The 19,053-nt window shown below is 43.3% G+C and overlaps 1 protein-coding gene, 1 long non-coding RNA gene and 1 other non-coding gene across 7 annotated transcripts in view; 2 read left to right on the forward strand and 1 right to left on the reverse strand.

Annotated features, from left to right (window-relative positions):
* Positions 1–416: 416 nt before the first annotated feature.
* RAPGEF2 (Rap guanine nucleotide exchange factor 2) overlaps positions 417–19,053 on the forward strand; it is a 220,218-nt gene continuing 201,581 nt past the window's right edge. For all 4 annotated transcript variants that reach the window (XM_072974960.1, XM_072974973.1, XM_072974970.1 and 1 more), the window contains exon 1: positions 417–1,435. In XM_072974960.1, coding sequence (XP_072831061.1) covers positions 1,367–1,435 — 69 coding nt within the window. In that variant the 5' untranslated portion in view covers positions 417–1,366. The remainder of the gene's footprint in view (positions 1,436–19,053) is intronic.
* LOC140700752 (uncharacterized) lies at positions 1,870–18,559 on the reverse strand. 2 transcript variants are annotated; one of them, XR_012079377.1, is made up of 6 exons: positions 18,096–18,559; positions 17,245–17,347; positions 11,557–11,633; positions 9,441–9,553; positions 4,122–4,239; positions 1,870–3,725 (listed from the first exon to the last, which is right to left on the reverse strand). It is a non-coding gene; the product is annotated as an uncharacterized lncRNA (long non-coding RNA). The 2 variants fall into 2 exon arrangements; XR_012079376.1 differs by having other exon boundaries at positions 1,870–4,239; positions 18,096–18,556.
* Positions 13,200–13,273, forward strand: TRNAS-AGA (transfer RNA serine (anticodon AGA)). The gene has a single exon. It is a non-coding gene; the product is annotated as a tRNA-Ser (tRNA).

Genomic DNA, 19,053 nt, shown 5'->3' on the forward strand with positions numbered 1-19,053 from the left:
AGTCTGGCGAGGCGAGGCGACGCGACGCTGCAGGGTCCCCCGGGGCCCGGCGTGGGCTGTGGGCAGGGGGCGCGGCGCGCGCTGGGGAAGGGGTGGGGAGCGGGGAGCGGGGAGCGGAGAGCCCTGCGCCTTCCGCCCGGGCGCCAGGATGCCGCCTCCTCCAGGCCAGGCGGTGCGGGGCCCCAGCCGCTCCGGCCGGGGGCGCTGCAACCCTCCTCGACGGCCCTGGCTCGCGGCTCACCTGGGCGCCGCCGCGGAAGGTGCGGCCCCGGTGCCCGGGGCGCGGCCGGCGGGCGGGCGGGCGGGCGGGCGCGGGCGGGGGGGCGCCGGGGGCGGGGACCGGCCCCGGGACGCCCCGCCCCCGCCGACGCGGCGCGCGCCGACTGGCCGCCGGCCTGTCACTCACCCTTCACCATGGTTGCAGCACAAAGCGACCGGCCCCGGAGGCCGCTTCCTCCCTGAGGAGCGGCGGGGCGGCCGCCGAGGCGCAGGAGGAGGAAGAGGCGGGGAAGAGGAGGGGAGTCGCCGCTTCCCAAACACTCTCCGGGGGGCTGTGCGCGACGCCCGCTGCTGGGAGTCCGGAGCCGGCCGCCCGCGGCCCCTTCCCTCCCACGCCCCGCGCAGACCGGGAACAAAGTTGCCGAGAGCGACCGGGCCGAGGGCGCAGCCCGGCGGCGCGCCGGCCGCTCCGAGCGCGCCCATGGCGGGAGGCGGCGGCGGGGCGCACGGCAGCGGTCGGAGCGGCGGCGGCGGCGGCGGCGGGGCGGCCCGCGGGGATGCAGCAGCAGTCGGGCGGCGCGGCGGAGCGCAGTGAACGGAGCACCGGCGCGGCGCGGACGGCGGCCGAGGCCCCGCGGCTGGGCAGCGCCCGGACCTGAGCGTCCTCCGACGGCGGCCGCGGCGCCCGAGTGCCGCCCGGAGCCCCGAGAAGAGGGCAAGGAGGCCAGAGCGCCCGCAGCCTCCCCCTCCCCGTCACTCGAAGCTCCCTAAAAATAGCTCAGGCCCGCCGGGGCCGGGAGGAGCCGCCGCCTGCCCCGAGGGGAGCCGGGGAGGCGTGTCGAGCCCGAGCCCGGAGGGCGCTTGCCCGGCTGAGCGGCGCAGAGGAAGCGGGGAGCGTCGGGCGCCGCTGGGACCCTCGGCCTCGGGGCCGGGGCTGCGCGGCCTCGCGCGCCCCCCGCCCCGCCGCACCGTCCCCGGGCCCCCTGCCCCCACCCGCCCCGCCGCCGCCGCCGCCGCCGCGGTTTGGCTGGTTGGCCCGAGGCGGGCGGGCGGAGCGCGCAGGGCGGAGGCGGCGGCGGCGGCGGCGCTGGGCCGGGAGGAGGCGGCCGAGGGCGCGAAGCGGCCCCGGCCCGGGCCGCGGGGGGAGATGGCGTCCTACGTGGATAACAGCTTCCGCCAGGCGGTGATGAAGAACCCGGCCGAGAGGACCCCCCAGGTGAGCCCCGCGCCGGCCGCGCCCTCCCCGCGCCCCCCCCGCCCCGCCGCGCGGTGCGCCCCGCGCGCCCGCTCCTCATCAGGAGCCCAACTTCCTATGGCATCCCATCGCGGCGTCTTCTCCCCTGTCCATCCTGGCCTTACGGTCCCCTCTCCGAGATCTTTTCGCCGCAGCTGACCTTCCCACCGCGGAGGAGAAAAGTCTCCTTCGAGCATCCCCAATTCTAGCCAAGCGTCGGGCCTGTGAGCCTCTGGTGGGGAGAGGGTGGTCACCTCCCCTGGCCGGCCCCTCCTGCCAGCCTGGTCGCAGGCTCCCTTCCCAGTGCTTGCGGCCCCGTCCACCTTCCAGAGTTCCCTGGTGTCCGCAGAGGTAGAGGAGGAAACTTGCAGGGTTTCTACCAAAGACAGATCCGTGGTGGCCTTCGGCATACAGCGTTGAGATGTTGGTATATTTGCTATTTTGCTTTTTGGAGAAAGGGCTGATGCTTTCTAACGAAGAGGGGGGAAAAGTTGAACCGCTCGGTTCTTGGGTTTAGTTTCAATCGCAGGCAACTGCAGAGCAGACAGATTCAGATACACCCCCGGGAAGGGCACCCTGCGGATTCTTTCGCTGTTGCACAACCCCGTCAAAATTAGATAAGTTTGTTAATTTTATGCGTTCGTTTACCTTCAGGCTTATTTTTTCCCTTGCTTGAAGTGGAGGAATTGCTGATGGTTTTGGATTTGATCGTCTGAAGTTGGACTTGAGGGGGGAAATTTTACAAAAATGTGGTGGTTTTATTTTATTTTACTTTTTTGCTTTTAGTGGCTGGCTGGATAATGACGCACGTTCCTAAGCGTGGGGATAGTGACTCCAGGGCATCCCGCTGCCAACCGTCTTAAGACAAATAAGCCCTCCTGATCCTTGGGACCATCAGACATTTAGGATCTAGTGCTTGAAAGAGTTGCTTTGCTTGTTAGGTGTTAGATGCCATCTGTTCACATCCAAATGCTCTGCTTCTCTGACGTTGATTGTTATTATTTAATGCAGGGAGAACAGAATAACATAGCATCTTCCACTGTCTGTCTTTGGACAAGGCCCAGGAGTGGCACCTGGTACCGTTTTTGATTCTTGATTTTTTTTTCTGGCAGAGCCATCACATCTGGGGATGATGGGTAGATTGCACATATTTACCAAACGTGTGGAAGATGGGTCATAGTTTTACAAGAAAATTCGTTTCACAGTGACTCCAGAAAATTCCTTTTCTGCAGTATTGTTTTGTCAAAAACAAAGAATGTCCTGTTTTGACCTTGTTGCCCTGCCTCTGCTGTGCCTTCTTCATCTGCTGTTTGTTTTACACTTGTCAGTGGAATCAGTCTTGTGTATCTGAAAATGCACGTTCCCGGTCACAGTGTGGTGGAAAAGCAAATTTCAGCGAAATATTTCAATACCTTCCAGTGTTTGAAGTGCCAAGTGAAATCATACATGCTGAGAATATTAGAACCTAGCCAGGCTGGTCAGAAAATGATGTCAGAGGCCTTTCGTGGAAATTAGAGAGAGGCGAAATGGTGTCTTTGGCTGGCTGATTAGAATAGCAGTGACGTGAAACCTACTATCAAGTGGGTGGAAAGGGGGGGGGTCACCAAACAAAACTGGAAGAGACAAAACCTCCACTGTGACAGCGAGTGGATTGTGCCCGAGAAGTGAACTGTTAAACTTTCCTGTTCCCGTGCCAGTTGTGGAGAATGGAGTAAAAACCGGCCCAGCATAGAGCTTGGCCAGTGACTACTAACCCCACAACGTGAAAGCTTCAGGGACCATCTGAAAGCAATATGTTCCCCCCACCACACCTTCATAGAAAAAGTAAACGCAGGGAAACTTACCAAACGTTTTGAACATTCGTTAAGTGTCCATACTGCTAACTTTGACGCTCACTTGGTGATTACTTATTATTATTTTAGAGAGAGAAAGTAGTTGGAAATGTGAAATGTAGTTGAAATGTGTTTTCCATCTTTACTGGCTTGTTAATCTTCTAAAAGTTTGAAATTTGCTCAAAAGTAAAAAATGTTTTGGTACAAGGTGCTTTTGATACTGAGTGCTTTGTGAAGGCAAGAGTTGGAAGTTTTTCTGTACTATGATTTCTCATGGGTGCTCGAGTTAGGATTTTGTAATAGAAAAGCAAACTTATTATATAAACTTGATACGAACAGAAGGATATGAATTAGGAAAGTTTTGCTGTCGTGCTTCTGTTTCTCAGAATAGCCTTGGTAGAGGTGTTTGTGTGATTCTCACGACAGGCAGAAGAAAGGTACTTTAAAAAAAGAGAGGAAAATTGATTTTTGTGGTGTTGCTGTTGAATTCTTTTTCTTTTTTTTTTAAACCCCACCAACCCAGTTTCTCTCCCAAACTGTGAAGACATACTTTTGTACTAGGTCAGTCAACTGTCTAGAAGTATTCGTGATGTCGCTATTGTAACCTAAGGAGTTAGCTGGAAGAGAATCTGGGTGTGAGGAGAGACTCTGTAAACACAGGGACTTAGAAAATTATTATAAAATTAGGGAGCTTTTCATGCCCAGTGGGAACCCATTTTCCCATTTATTTAGGTATGTCACTAGACAGGGAATAGTAAGGAGAAACAACAACAAAAATTGTCACCCGAAGTTTTAGGCAGATCTCACATACTCAGCTTTAAGGGGCTGTCACTCACCTGATCCTCAGAGAGGAGGAAGAAAGCCGTCTTTGATCCAATGTGTGTCCCATATGGTGTGTCTGAAAAGTGGCTAAGTTCTAGTCAGTGGGGCACTGTATTCCTGATAACAAACCTCCTGGAAAATAAGGAACACTAAATGTTCTATTGATGTATTTCAGTGCACCTCTGTTGAAAAACAGGACTCTTAAGTAATTGCTTTATTAAATAAACTATTTGGGTTTCTGTCTTTAATCACTTAAATGGGAAGCTTGGTCACCTACGCAATTTAGTGAAGTAAAAGACGTAAATAAATTATAAACAGCTTCTCCCCCAAGGCTTTAAACAATAAAATGATTTGTCTAAACCATTTTATTAACTTCTTGAGTTCAAACCCTTTCAGATTGCTAATGTAGAGTGTTTAATCGCCCGTTTTTAGTTTTTCAGGTGAAACATCTATTGCAGAATTGTTTCTTCTACTTTTAAGATCTAACATGATGTGTTTTTAGCTAGTTGTAAAAGTTACTTTTTAAAATGGCTTGTGTAAAACACCTCCCACCTCGTCCCTTCCTAGTTAATAATTTGTTAACTTTGTTTTTCACTGTTGGAAAACTTTTTTTTTTTTTTTTTTGGCTATTACACCTTTTGATTTAGTCACTAATTCGTGAATTTGTCATGGGAGAGCTCATAACAGCATAAGACTTAATTTGCAAGTCACTCAGTACAGTACATCTTGAATCATAACCAGAGGGCTGAAAAAGTACCTTTAGCCCAGAGAACTTTAAATTATGAGAATCTGCACAAAAGAGTAACTCTGGTGAAAATTTAACTTTCAAATCTAATGGAAGAATTGTGTCTATTACAGTAAAATTTTCCATTTCTTTTTTATCATTATTTATGAGCAGTTTCATATTTTGACAGTTTATACTTTGTACTTTGGCTCATTTTGGGGCTCTGGTAATAAATATTTGTTTCTTAAGTAGTTTTTGTTCATAAAACACAACTGAATAATCTGGGTGCAGTTTTGGAAAGCGTGTCTTTCCAGAGTAATGCCTGTTTGGCTACAAGCATTTAGGTTTCATAACAATGATAATCTGAATTTGTAGGTTAAACAAATGCACACTTATTACTGAAAAAATTTTTTTTCAAACTCTATTAGCATGAGGCTTTGAACATGTGAGGACTTAAATTTATGATAAAAATTATTAACACTCCTTTGCAATGTTGGTGGAAACTTAGTTGCCTTCAGATAACCTTTTAAACATTTATTAATTAACAGTTCCATAATTAGCTTTGCATAGCTTGGCCGAGGTTCAGAGTGAATCTCTCCAGCTGCAGTGCTGTGTGGAGGCTGGCTTAACACAGCCCTTCAGATTTCACAGAACACTCAAAAAATTAAAAAAAGGAAGAGGACTACCTGGTTGCCAACTCATTGCAGTTTTTTCCTCTCGAGTAGGACATAAAATAAAAACAAAACTATCTGTAACCTCCTATCACTTTATTTTATTTATTGTGTCTCAGTATTTAAAAAGAAGGGGTGGGGTGTGGACAATACACTATCACCCCAAAGCTCTGTTCTTGGAATCGGAAATTCTTTGCTTCATAGCTTTGTAAGAAAACTCACAATGTTTCTTTCTTAAAAAAAAATTACTATGTGTGAATGAGTTTTTCTTTTCTTTCTTTTTTTTAAATGGAGGTACTGGGGATTGAACCCAGGACCTCATGCATTCTAAGTGTATGCTCTACCACTGAGCTGTACCCACCCTCCTAAAAAAAATTACAGCTGGCCTGAAAAAAGTTTATCCAGGTGGATTCTGGGGGGAGTTAAACGATCACAGTAAAGTCTGCCTTCGGTGATGTTTGAAATTCAAATCACACAAATATAGTAATATTATATAAATAAATAGGAGTATATACCTAGACATAAATTAACTATTTGAAATACAGATATAATAACCTTTTAAAAAGGTGGACTATGTTTTCTTGACTCATTTGAAAACTTACTCTTTCTTTTAGCTTTGTTACTTATTTTGTAAGTTTTATAGGGAGCGAAAGGGAGTTGGAATGACCTCAACTGTGATTGAGATGAGCGTAAAGAGGTATGGAAATGTGGACGCAGGTGTTAGTTCCTTGATAATCTGTATTTTAGGGGCTGTGCCCTCCCCTCACCCATTTTTGGTAACAGCTTTTCTCATCTGTAAAATGTAGATTATAGCTTTCTGAGGTTATCTTGTGGATTGAGTGGAAGGAAGTCCGTTTACCGCTGAGTGCAGCGCCTAACGTTAGCTCTTACGGTATCGCGTTCTAATGCAGTGCCTGTTACTTAGCAGGGCTTGGGAATTCATGGATGAAATGAGACGTCGGTCCCTCAAGCCACTCCCCAGTCTATTGTGTCCTTGAGTGGGATGTGATTCATTAGTGCTGTGACAGCTGTCCCGTGCCAGCACTGAAGAGAGGCGTGTTAAGTCTTAGGGCATGAGTGTGTGTTGCACCTTAGGGGAGCAGGAACTCACGCTGCCGGAGGACAGGAGGAAATGAAGGATAGTCCAGACAAACCCATTGTCATGTTGGGTAGCACATGCGGTTGTGAGGAAACACAGGTGGGCCTTTGTTCAGGGTACCTGGAGCCCAAGGGATGAGAGGTGGATGGAAGATGACTGCATGTGGTGTAGACGCTTGTGGTCTGAGGAGAGTGTGTAGAGGTCTGGCCTTCAGGGCTGGGTGGTTGGGAGCCCCAGTGACACGGTAGAGTCCGCTGTGTGCACGTGTCCACCAGCTGCTCGTGTATCACACTGGGCACACGAGTACGCCAGTGCAGCCTGCTCGTGGCACATGACAATGACGGACACTCAGCTCACAGGAAGAAAACCCAAGCGGTCAAATGTAATTGTCTTGATTTTTAAGATTTTTTTAAAAATCACATTATTTTCCCTTAAACTTTGATGTCTTCTACATGTACATTCTGGAATCTAATATGCAGTGTCTAATTTATCATATCATTCTGCTAAACACATTAGTATTTTTGTATGTCTGTAATGATAATGTGATTTCTAGACGTTCCATCCTTCGGAAGAGTTGAGAAACACCTGAGTTTAAGGTTACAGTTGACTTGAGTTGGCCCAAGGTGACAACTGTAGCAAGTCTGTGGGGACCGTTCCTTACTACCCCCCCACACCATTTTTTGGTTAGATAGATGAATTAACGTTGAAATTAGGAAGGAGAAGCAATTTTTAGTAGACATAATTGGTCTTGCGCAGCTTTGTCAGGCTCGAATATATATAGTGAGTAAAAACACATTATCGGTGATATCAGCCTGGGTGGGGGGAAGTGCGCTGACGGCCATGTTATATTCACTGTTAGGATTTTTATCTTTTCAGGAAAAAAAACCAACAACCATCATCTCTGGTCTCACATGCTAATTAACCAGCACTTGCTGAACTGCTGTGCCGTTTCTGTATGTGTGTGTGTGTGTGTGTGTGTGTGTGTGTGTGTGTGTGTGTCTTGCTGTGTTCAGGTATTTACTTCTTCAGTCAATTGGTGTGATGGTGGGGGGTTAGCTTTTGTGGAGCGAGAGGTTTAGTCCTTGCATTTTAAATTCTCTTGGCACCATTTGTATGCTTTCATGCCCATTAAGCAATAAAAAGTGTTTTGAAGGAGTTGGTGTGACTTGAACGAGAACCTTGTTTCGTCGTTGGAACTAAAGCCCCCTTTCCTCCCACTACAGTTCTCATGGCTTGCCTTCTACGAATTGGAAGTTGTAGATTGTGAAGGTTTAGAACTTCTCAGCTGTTTAATATGAGCCAAATAACTCGAGATGAGAACTGACACTGGGATGCTGTTCACTGCTGGTGGCTCAGTTGACCAGCCCACCCTTATTGGCCCGTGGCCCCTTCTGTCCTTCCCTGGCCTGCGGTATTTGTTCCTCCGCAACAGAAAAGCTAACCAGGGAAGGAGAGACCCTAAAGGTTAGCCGTAAGCCGGTTGCTCCCGGAAGGCCTGATAGTAACTTCCCCAGCAGCCAACTAGCAGCCAGTGGGTCTGAGGGGCTGGGGCACAGTGCTGATTATCTTATCCTGCGGAATATTCAGTCTAGAGTTGAAACTCATTATCTTTAAAAAAAATTTTTTTTTTTTTGTTTGAGACAATTGTAGATTCACATGCAGTTGTAATTACTAACGCAGAGCTCCTGTGTACCCCTTACCCCCTTTTCCCCATTACGGGTACCTTGTAAAACTGGAGTGTCGTGTCACAACCGGGATGCTGGCGGTGATACTATGGCCTACCTACATGCAGGATTCCACCACCGCAGGAATGCCTCTTGTTACCTTTTATAACCACACTCACTCCCCAACCCTCCCTCTGGCAAGGACTCATCTGTTCTCCGTTGCTATACTTTTGTCATTTCAAGAATGTTGTATAAATGCAATCACAGTGTTTGACCTTTTGGATCGGCTTTTTTTTTTTTTTTTCACTCAGTGTAATTAAGGCTCATTACCTTTTGGCTAAAATGAATTTCTCCGATTGTCTCTAAGTGGTTTGTGCTGCGTTCTTGAAATACCAAAAATATTTGGGGATGGGCACAGTACAGGGTAAGGTGGACTTAGTGACAGTGATTAGAAAATTCAATAATAACATATATAATAAAGAGTAAAGGTCTTGGATGAGCAAGAGTTGTGAGGGTACAGCACATTTGATATATTTCAATATATACAGTTTTTTTTTTCCCCATAGAAAAGTGTTTTTTGGTCACAATGTAAGTGGTAAAGCCAGACTTACCATCAGTGACCCCTCATTCGAAGAATTTACTTGATCGTCCCCAACTGAAGTGGAGTATTACAATTCAGAAGGAAGTTTAATGACTGTATTTATGAAGGTCTCCCAGGGGACAATTTGAACGACAAAATAAAGAAGGATTATAACCTCTAGGGGAAGAATATCCGTGAGCTCATGCCAATGTAAGTAAACCATCGAATAAATAAATAAACGGAGGAGAAGAGACAGCTCTTTGTTGCAGTAGAATTCCAATAAAAAATGTAGAAGGCCTGATGGAAATGGAAAATCACCAGGAGGCACACATCCCAGTCATAATTGTTGCAAGCAAGGATCAGTAGATGCCAAAATGAGTGGGGGAGAGTCTGATGAGAAATAGCATCCATCAGAATATTTACATCGGCTCCAAGTGTCTTCCCCCACGAGATTAATCAATTAGTTATAAAGGGGAAATCAATAATTTGATAGTAAAGAAACCAGCAGACAGCAGATTGCTAGGTGATTGAAGTTATATGGACAGACACATCAACACCCTTCAGTCTGAGTGCAGGAAACACCAGACAGACTCACATTTTAGGACAGTCTACAAAATGGCCAGTACTCAGAAGTGCCCAGGTTGTCCCAGATCGGAGGAGCCTAAGGATGCAGGATAACCAGATGAGATGTGGGTCCTAGATTCAGTCCTGGACCAGAAAAAACAAAAACAAATTGTTAGGAAAACTGGTGAAATTTGAATAGGTAATTTTACTGTGTTTGTTTTAGATAATAAATTATGGGCAGCTGCATAAAGCATATATAGGATCTCTGAACTATTTTTTTAAATAACTTTTTTAGTCTAAAGTACTTTTAGAATTAAAAGTAAAAAACCACATAGCTTTTAGGGTTTTATTGTGACTGAAGAGGGGCTACCAAATTAAGATATTAAAAAAAACCTTTTTCCTGATTAATGATTTAATCTTTAATCTTAATGAAGAGCTCAGTGCCTTTTAGCTAAATATTTGTATGCCTTGGACCATTAGTGACATGGTTAAAGCAATATATTAGAGGAAATTTAAAATACATATACACACAAGCTTCTAAACAATGGACAAGAAGAGCTGAAACAGTAACTTTTAACTATTTAACCCTTATTCCCATCTGAATTTTGTAGATATTCACAAGATGCAGTGTATTTTACCAGTTGTGAATGTTTCATGATCCTGAGTATAAGTAAATTAGAGTTTTTGCTGTAAGAAAAAGTGTGTAGGAGGTAAAATACAACATGCACATTAAGCACCGCAGAAAGGAAATTGTGGTTGTGGTGGAAGGCGGTCAGTCTAGGCGAAATCAAGTCCACAGGTTCCCCCTCCTCCTTTTCCTTTCCTGTGAACTTAAAAATTCTTCAAATCGTTACTTTTGGTAGGAGTGAGGGGGTGGGAGGGAGACAAGGGAGTGGCAAGGGCGTATTTAAGAGGGCTGGTCAGAGGCTCTGCTGCATCTGAGGATGGCACCTTCTGGCCGTGTGTGCAGTTCTTTCCTCTGCACTTGTCCTACCAGGCTCTAAAAAGGAAAAAAAAAGAATTAAAAAAAATTTATATATATAAAAAAAGATTTGTAGAGAGATTTCTACCTTGAACTGATTTTATATTTTTATATATATGTGTATGTGTGTGTGTGTATGTGTATATATATATATATATATACATATATATATGTATATATATATATATACACTGTTGCATTTCAGTTACAATGCCAGTCTCCCCCAACCCTCACCCCCTCACGTTAGCCACCTACCTTTCTTTTTGTGTGTGGTAAATCCTGGAGGATGCATGCTGTTTTTGTATACTGTGTACTTTTAAAATTTTTCCCGTTACTGAAGTTGGTGCCGGAAGATTGGATTGAAAAATATGGGCCCTGATGTTTCAGATAACTACAGATAAGTTAAAGCTGGAAGATCCTTACTATTTTCAATTGTAAAGATAAAACCATTTATTTTCTATATTTTAATAAGATTTTTTCTGTTTGATGTTTTTGATAACAAATTGCATCTGAGGGCGCCTGTGAAAAAGGAAACAGCTGGCCCGACTTTGAAGCAACTCCAATCTTATAAAATAAAACCTGTGAAAGTGTGTAGGTGTTGGCCAACCCTGTTTAACATGCGTCCAGTTGTTCTGTATGTAACTGTTGGAATCCTTCAAGGCAGTAGGTTTCTGATTTCTTCTCTAAGCTACATTATGCAGTCTTACAAACTCTGCTTTCTTTTAAGCACACTCGTATTTGTTAGAAAATTCTTGATCGAGTTGTGAGAAATGTTTGGCCATCCAAGTTACATGATTTAGTTGTTGGATTAAGAAAATGCTTGATCAAATTGCTACATTTCCAAACAACCAGAGATGAGTTTGAAAAACGCATGAGTTAAAAAAAAAATTGAAATACAGTCGCCTAAGATGCCAAGAATTGAGGTAAAGAAGAATTTGAGTGCATTTCAGTTCTTTTCTGGGCTTTGTTCATGTTGGACCCCTGGCTTTGGTAGAGCCGGAGTAAACCGAGGAGCTGGCTGTAGGGGGAACATTGTTGAGGACCTCCCTGCTCCTTCCACTGGGGAATCACAGACTTCTTCCAGAGGCAGACCGGGTATGCAGAAACCCCCAAGTTCTGTATTCCCAGATGCGACTCTCTGAACCTAAGCTCATCTGAGACCTACCTCGTAATGGCTGAGAATTCCTGTCTTGATTCCATTTTCCTTGGTGTGGTTTAAATCTCCATCCCTTCGAGGAAACTCTGTGGGAGGCAACATGGTAGAATCATTTCCCTTTGAAAGTCCTTGTTCCCACTTTGCATGTGGTGGGGTGGCTGTTTTCCTTCGTAGCTACACATTTGTGTCTTTGATTGTATTCATGCAGTAGTCATTGTGAGTTTATTTAGTGTGTTTCCTTCATCTAACATAGCGGTTATGAGCCTGGACCCTGATGTCCAGACCACAAACTGCTTTGTGGTCCTGGGCAGGTCACTTAACGCTAGTGGGGCTCAGACCCTTGCATTTCCTGGGCTGTTAAAGCTTCGCAGAACTTTGGGGAGCTGATGTTGGTTTGCCACCTGTTGATTTTGCCAAGTGAGCATGTTAAAGATGAATGTAAACTTGTTCCCCACTAACCCCATTTCATAAAAGAAAGGACATTTTAATGTTGCAAAGATAGAAAGGTCATAATCTCAGAATAAGTAAATTTACCTTTCCTTCACCATATTGTTCTGTTTTTGTCAAGGGTTGCTAAAATTTTACCATGGGTGAGTGTGGTAATATCAGCCTCCCATGGTTGTGAAGATTAAACATGTTTGTGTGCATTAAAGTTCTTCAACAGTCTTTGGAGAGTTTACCGTTTTTTATTAGTAGTATTATTTTCAATAGTTGGTATTTATTTTTCCCTTAGATGATTTTTCATCAGTCATGTCTTATGATTCACCAAAGTGATTTATAATATACATCCATTTGATAGACTTGGTTCCTGGCTTGGATTGAGTTAGACTTGCATTAGTCTGCAGGTTATCAGAAACTGCACACACAGAGGCTTAACTGTGGGCTTATTTTCCACACACAGTAAGAACTCTAAAGTTAGGCAGTGCAGGGTTAATGCAGATGGTCAGGTTGTCACTAAGAAAACCAGCTCACTCTACTTGGCAAGTGATTTTAGTTTTCCAAGTCCCAAGGTGATGGCTGCACCACCAAGCAGGGGAGAAGAGAGAAGGGAGGAGGTGGAAAATGCTTTTCTTGGAAAGAGTTTGCCTTTCATTTTGAAGGAACACCCTCTCCAGGTACTTGCAACTGGCTGGAGCTGTGTCCGTGGCTCCTCCTAGTTGCTAGGAGACTTGACAGTTTGAGTATTTTCCTTTTCCGCCTCTATATTACAGAAGGGCCGGAAAGAAGGAGATGAAGATGGATGAGTGCTGTTGGTTGATAGTATTTGTCCGAGATATTGTTTTCCTAATTTTATGCAGTGATTCTCGGGAGACCTCTTTGAAAGTCTTAATGTATTACACAGCTGTATTCCTTTAGCCGCAGTTAGGGAGAAATGAATACAGATATATAATGTATAAACATATTCAACTTCTTGGCTTGCTTATTAGATGTATGATTAGTAATTTTCTGAAGCACAGTCTCTTCTTTGAAAATAGAGGTTAAAATACCAGTGGGTGAATTTTATATATAGATATAAATAAAACACTGAATGTAACTTTTAAGTATAATTATTTCTACATGATGACTATTGATTTAAGTATTGATTTCAAGTAAGACGTAGATTTATATATTCTAAGTCAATTCTTTTTGTTTCAAATTTACTCTGTTGTGGGGGAGGGTGTAGCTCAAGTGGTAGAGCACGTGCCTAGAATGCATGAGGTCCTGGGTTCAATCCCCAGTACCTCCTCTAAAAACAAACAAACAAACAAACAAACAAATAAACAAGCAAACCTAATTTACCCTCTCCCCACACACAAAAAAATTTACTCTTATTTTTTGAGAACTTTTTAATGTGCTCCAATTTTGTGATCTGAAATTTCTGTGTGTAGTAATATTTTGTCATTTTTCTGGGACTTTGAAGTTTTCAATTTGTCATTCCTCCTAAAAGCTAAATCATCACTTTTTAGAGCTAAATATACGTTTGTGTATAAAATGTTGGTAACAAATAGCTGTTTGAATAGAGTTTTCTATAACTTGTTGATTCATACTTACGAACTTCTGTCTTTAAGAAGGGTGGTTTCATCTTGTATATATTTCCCTGCGCTACACAGTGCAATCTTGTTGGCTATTGTACAAGACTAGCTTTGATATTAGATAAGTACGCACCATGCCCTGCCTTAGGGCAACCGTGGTGTTTGTTTATGGGCTTTTTATGATCGCATTCCAGATTTATGTAGATAAATTGCTCTTAATGTGTTGTTAGGTCATTTAAGCAGTTTGCTGTCAGCAGCAAATGGCTAGAAATGTTTTTGGAAAGAGTGGGATTTAATTTAAAATAGTCTTTTTTTTTTAATATAAGTTAATTGTTTTGGGTGTGTGTGTGTGTAGGGGGCTGGGAGGTAGTATATGCCTGAATTTGGAGTCCAAGCTGGAGCCTTGGTTTCACTTAAAATGGACTGACTTGCTCTGTGTCCACCAGCCTCACTAGAGAGCCTGCTGGCCTGGGGCTTCCAGTCACGTCTGAGCCCAGGACTTGGTGTGCTCTGCAGCACAGAACCGGAGCCAGCAAATGTTTAATGGCTTGGTCTTTGTTTTTCCTGAGAATTTGAGGTACAGGGGAAAAGGTAATTGTATGCTTCTATATTAGTAGTGAATTGGGTGAAAGCTGAAAGGGGCAGCAACTTTTGGTTCAAGTCCTCCTTATAGAAATGTGTACTTTTGTGGAACAAAGTTGTTTTTATGGAGTATCAGGCAGTCCCCTGCCTGTAAGTTTAATCACTTTTGTGCTGGGATTTTGAACTGTGATTTATGTGCTTGACTGTTATTTAACAGACATACGTGTAAATTCTTCCTCTGATATCCTGTGACACCTTTGTTATATTATGCAGTATCTGTTTTTTTTTTAATTTTGTTGATTTGAGATTTTGATTATCATCAGGGACAACAAAATTAATGATAGACTTATAAAACTAAACTCTAATATTTGGAACTAACTTGCAGACTGTTACTAAGTAGAGATCCTAGCCTTGACCCATTTTAATAGATATGACGACCATGTTTAAATTGTAGAATGGTTTATAAGCCAATGTATTAACTTCTTAACAGGTGATTTCAGAAACAGATTAAATATGCTGCACTGAAACCTTGCTTATTGATTATATATAGAACTTTAGAAAAAAGTAACCTGTCATAAAACTTGTTCTGGGTAAAATTTTTGCAAATTTGTAGCAAAAGACATCTTAATTATATACACGTATAGATTAGAATTTAGCTTTAACTTCATTGTCTTCTGCTTTTCGCCTGTACTTTTGGTCATTTTTAACATTGTCATGAGGCTGCTCTTCTTTGTGGGAGGAGATCGTGTGATTTCTCAGGAATCTGAACGGCCTAGGATCCGCAGGTTGCTTCCCTCACCTTCTGATGGTGCCTGAGGTGATGTTGAGGCCAACACTGGTTCTTGGCATTGAGTGGAACCTTCGGGATCAGCTGACCAGTGGTTTCCTCAGTGTCTCACAGACCTGGAGGCTTCTCGGGGCCTCTGGGGGGTCCTAGAAATCTAGCTTAGCCTCCACCCTTCATTTTTATTAGAAAGAGGAGACTTACCACTAAAAATGTTGAAACCCCGTGTCCAGTTTGGACTTCTGAGTAGAGGAAATAAATACCCAGAGTAGTTGGGTGAATGTCCCCGTGTGACAGGGACAGAGCCATCAAACTGCTGAAAATTTAACCCCCTAGATCCCCCTGGGCCACATTCAGCCCGTAGCCTGTTTTGTATAAAGTTTTGTTGGGACACAGCTGGGCTCAGTCTTTCCGTGTTGTCTGAGGCTGCCTTCATGCCAGAGCCCGAGTCTGGCCTGCAGAGCCCGAAGCATTTACTGTCTGGCTCTTTACAGAACAGGTTTGTCCTTTGCCTTGGACTCTCGTTTCTGAGAACTTCCAACTGATTCCAGGGCTCAAGGATCTCACAGGTCTGTTATAATTGTAAGTCTGATCATTTTCCTAAGGAGGTAGCTTTACTCAAAGGGAAATGAGGTGGAAGAGAGACACCCCAGCCTAGTCTCATTGTTACTTAAACACAGCAAAAGCAAAGCTCTCTTGTCCCATTTCAATTGTTTTGTTCTTTCTGGGTATAGCCAAAGAGGACCTGGACTTTTAGTCATCCTAATATAGTATCTCCTGGTGCTCTTCACAAATACACTCGGAAAGGAGAAAAGAAATTCTGTTCCTCAGTAGCATTATTGACTCTTCATAGAAAGTCCTAAAGACACTGAGTATAATGTGTATAATTTATTATTGTTCACCAGTTAAAGTTCACCCAACAGGGTTTTTCTGTGTCATACAGTTTTGCTCCTAGGAAGGACGTATTTTTGTATAGGTTGTTGTCATACATTTTCCAGCCTGACTTTTTTTTTTTTTTTATTGTAACTGTGGCCTTTTTCGAGGTTTTCTGTGAGTCTGTGGCCTTTTTTTAGGTTTTCAAGAAATCTAGAGTTAGATGAGAAGTTTTAAGAAAATCCTCTTCCTACATACAAATGATCAATAGGCACATGAAAAAATGCTCAATATCACTAATTATCAGAGAAATGCAAATCAAAACTACAATGAGGTATCACTTCACACCGTTCAGAATGGCCATCATTCAAAAATCCACAAATGGCAAATGCTGGAGAGGCTGCGGAGAAAGGGGAACCCTCCTACACTGCTGGTGGGAATGCAGTTTGGTGCCGCCACTGTGGAAAACAGTATGGAGAGTCCTCAAAAGACTGGGAATAGACTTACCATATGACCCAGGAATCCTGCTCCTGGGCATATATCCAGAAGGAACCCTACTTCGAAATGACACCTGCACCCCAATGTTCATAGCAACACTATTTACAATAGCGAAGACATGGAGACAGCCTAAATGTCCATCAACAGATGACTGGATAAAGAAGCTGTGGTATATTTATACAATGGAATACTACTCAGGCATAAAAACCGACAACATAATGCCATCTGCAGCAACATGATGCTCCTGGAGAATGTCATTCTGAGTGAAGTAAGCCAGAAAGAGAAAGAAAAATACCATATGAGATTGCTCATGTGTGGAACCTAAAAAACAAACAAACAGCATAAATACAAAACAGAAATAGACTCATAGACATAGAATACAAACTTGTGGTTGCCAAGGGAGCGGAGGGTGGGAAGAGATAGATGGATTTCAAAATTGTAGAATAGATAAACAAGATTATCCTGTATAGCACAGGGAAATATACACAAGATCTTATGGTAGTTCACAGAGAAAAAAATGTGACAATGAATATAAATGTGTTCATGTATAACTGAAAAATTGTGCTCTACACTGGAATTTGACACAACATTGTAAAATGATTATAAATCAATAAAAAATGTTAAAAAAAAAAAGAAAATCCTCTTCTTACATTAGGCTTCTGTTATTGAAACAAAACAAAACTGAGTTGTTTAAGCCCACCCGCTGTACCAGGCCCCAGTCCCTGGCACATGCTGGGTGCTCTGCGTAATCAATCAACTTCCTGTACTCAGAAATACCCTAATTTCCATTAAGTTTACAATCAAGAATTATTTGCCTGCTACTTTATCTTTTAAAGAAATGGTGGTAGGCGTATTATCTAAACCTTTAAATTGGACTCAGAGATAAAACCGTTTACCTTTTATTAAGTTACTTATCTTTCTTTATCTTGCATCCAAACAGAAACTCACATGGGTTGGTAGTCTTTCCTCCTGCAGGGTGCTGTGGAGTAGCTGTTACTTCTTGGCAATCGCAGACAGAATTTAAACAGTTGACAGAGTATAACTTGTACATCTGTGGTAATGAATTGTATCAGTGTGAGTAAAGAAAAGAGACTATTCCATGGGACTTTTGGAGTTAGAAGTAAAATTACTCAGGTGAAAGGATTTGCTTTCATCAGAGTTCAGGAGGGAGACGCTGACTACTCCAGAATTGCAACAGTGTCTTTGCCAGCGTTGAGTGAAACTTTGTAGAGGATGCTGATAAAAACCTTATTACCATATATATAGTATCAGAACTCCTCACTCCCCAAAAGAAATGTTCCTGGTGTTCATTGTCCTTCAGTACATTATCCTTAGAGGGTAATCAGTGTTCATTCTTTCAGACGTTACCTCTAAAGTTATCCATGAAAACAGTCAGTTAATGTCCTCTGGAAAGGATCGAGAACTATTTAATTTAAACTTTAGGCATTGTACAGTATTTTGAACACTTCTGTTTGTGATTTTTTTTTAAGGAAGGGAGTAGATATTAAACATATTGAATCAATTTTTAGGAAAACAATATTCAAATTGGTCAAAAGAAAAGACAGAACAGTTTGAGGGAAAGAGAAAAGAAAGTAGTATCTCCTAGAAATCTTTGCAAGTCTGGCAGAAAGCAAGCCATACTTGTCAAGCTGGGTGCCGTTTTTTTTTTTGTTTTGTTTTGTTTTTTGTTTTTGTTTTTGTTTTAGGAGACATAAGAAAAATCCCACCCTTCGCTTAAGATCTGGCCTTCTGTATATCTTGCAGTTTTCTTTATATATGAAATAAGTGAAATGACTTACTGTGAAATGTCATTTACTTGTTCTTGTCCAAGGCTTTAAAAAAAAGTGGCTAATCTCTATCATCTCTTTGAGAAGATTCTAAGAATTTCTCCACATTTTCTTCTGAATTTCCTAGATAAACACTCCCCCCTCTGACTGTGAAAAGGAGCACCTTCAAAATGACCCCGTCCGCGCTGCCTCTGGGCTAGGTCCTGATTTATGTTTCCCTTCGTTTTTCCTTTTCTCTGTTGATTGCAAGACGGAGAGCACAAGGAGAGCAGTGCTGTGTGGACCTGCTTACTTTGGGTGGTGTTTCAGAGGGGAGCCCAAGGCCTCATTTCTCATTGTCAAGTAGGGCCCCGCTCATGTGGATGGTAATTTTCAAGAATGAGCCTTGTAACCACAGAGAACAATCGTCTTGCATGATCTTCTGGGCAAACTGCTGCTCTGTTGGAACTGATTTTGTAAGAAGCTAACCGCGGAGTTTGGGAAGGGGGACATTCCTTTGTTGTCCTCGGTAGCTCTTCTTTCCCTTCTAAGTTCCGTCCTCCTCAGGCCTCTGTCAGTGTCCCACTGGCCAGGTCCGACGCCTCCCCTTTTTACCCTTTCTGGTGACTCCATTCAGTGCTGGTCTCCCTCCCTCCCTCACACCTACCCCCGTCACTTTTAAGGGACTGGCTTAAATGTTTCCTTCTCCACGAAGCTTTCTTCTGGTCACTCGAGCCCAAGGTTGAATTGTTCTTTATGGGCTTTTTACTGGTTTTAAACTTGCGTATCTCTGCAAGCCATTTATCCTCTGGTAATTGTTTCGTAATTATTAGGTATACACATCTTATCTCCTGTTTTATTTATTTATTTATATTTTAAAAATGGAAGTACTGTCAGTCACAGTGTGTCAGTTTCTGGTGCACAGCATAATGTCTCAGTCATGCATTTATATGCATATTATTTTATTTTTTTATTGAGGTAAAATTGGACA

Source organism: Vicugna pacos, chromosome 2, assembly GCF_048564905.1.
Source record: "Vicugna pacos chromosome 2, VicPac4, whole genome shotgun sequence".
Classification (NCBI taxonomy): Eukaryota; Metazoa; Chordata; class Mammalia; order Artiodactyla; family Camelidae; genus Vicugna; species Vicugna pacos.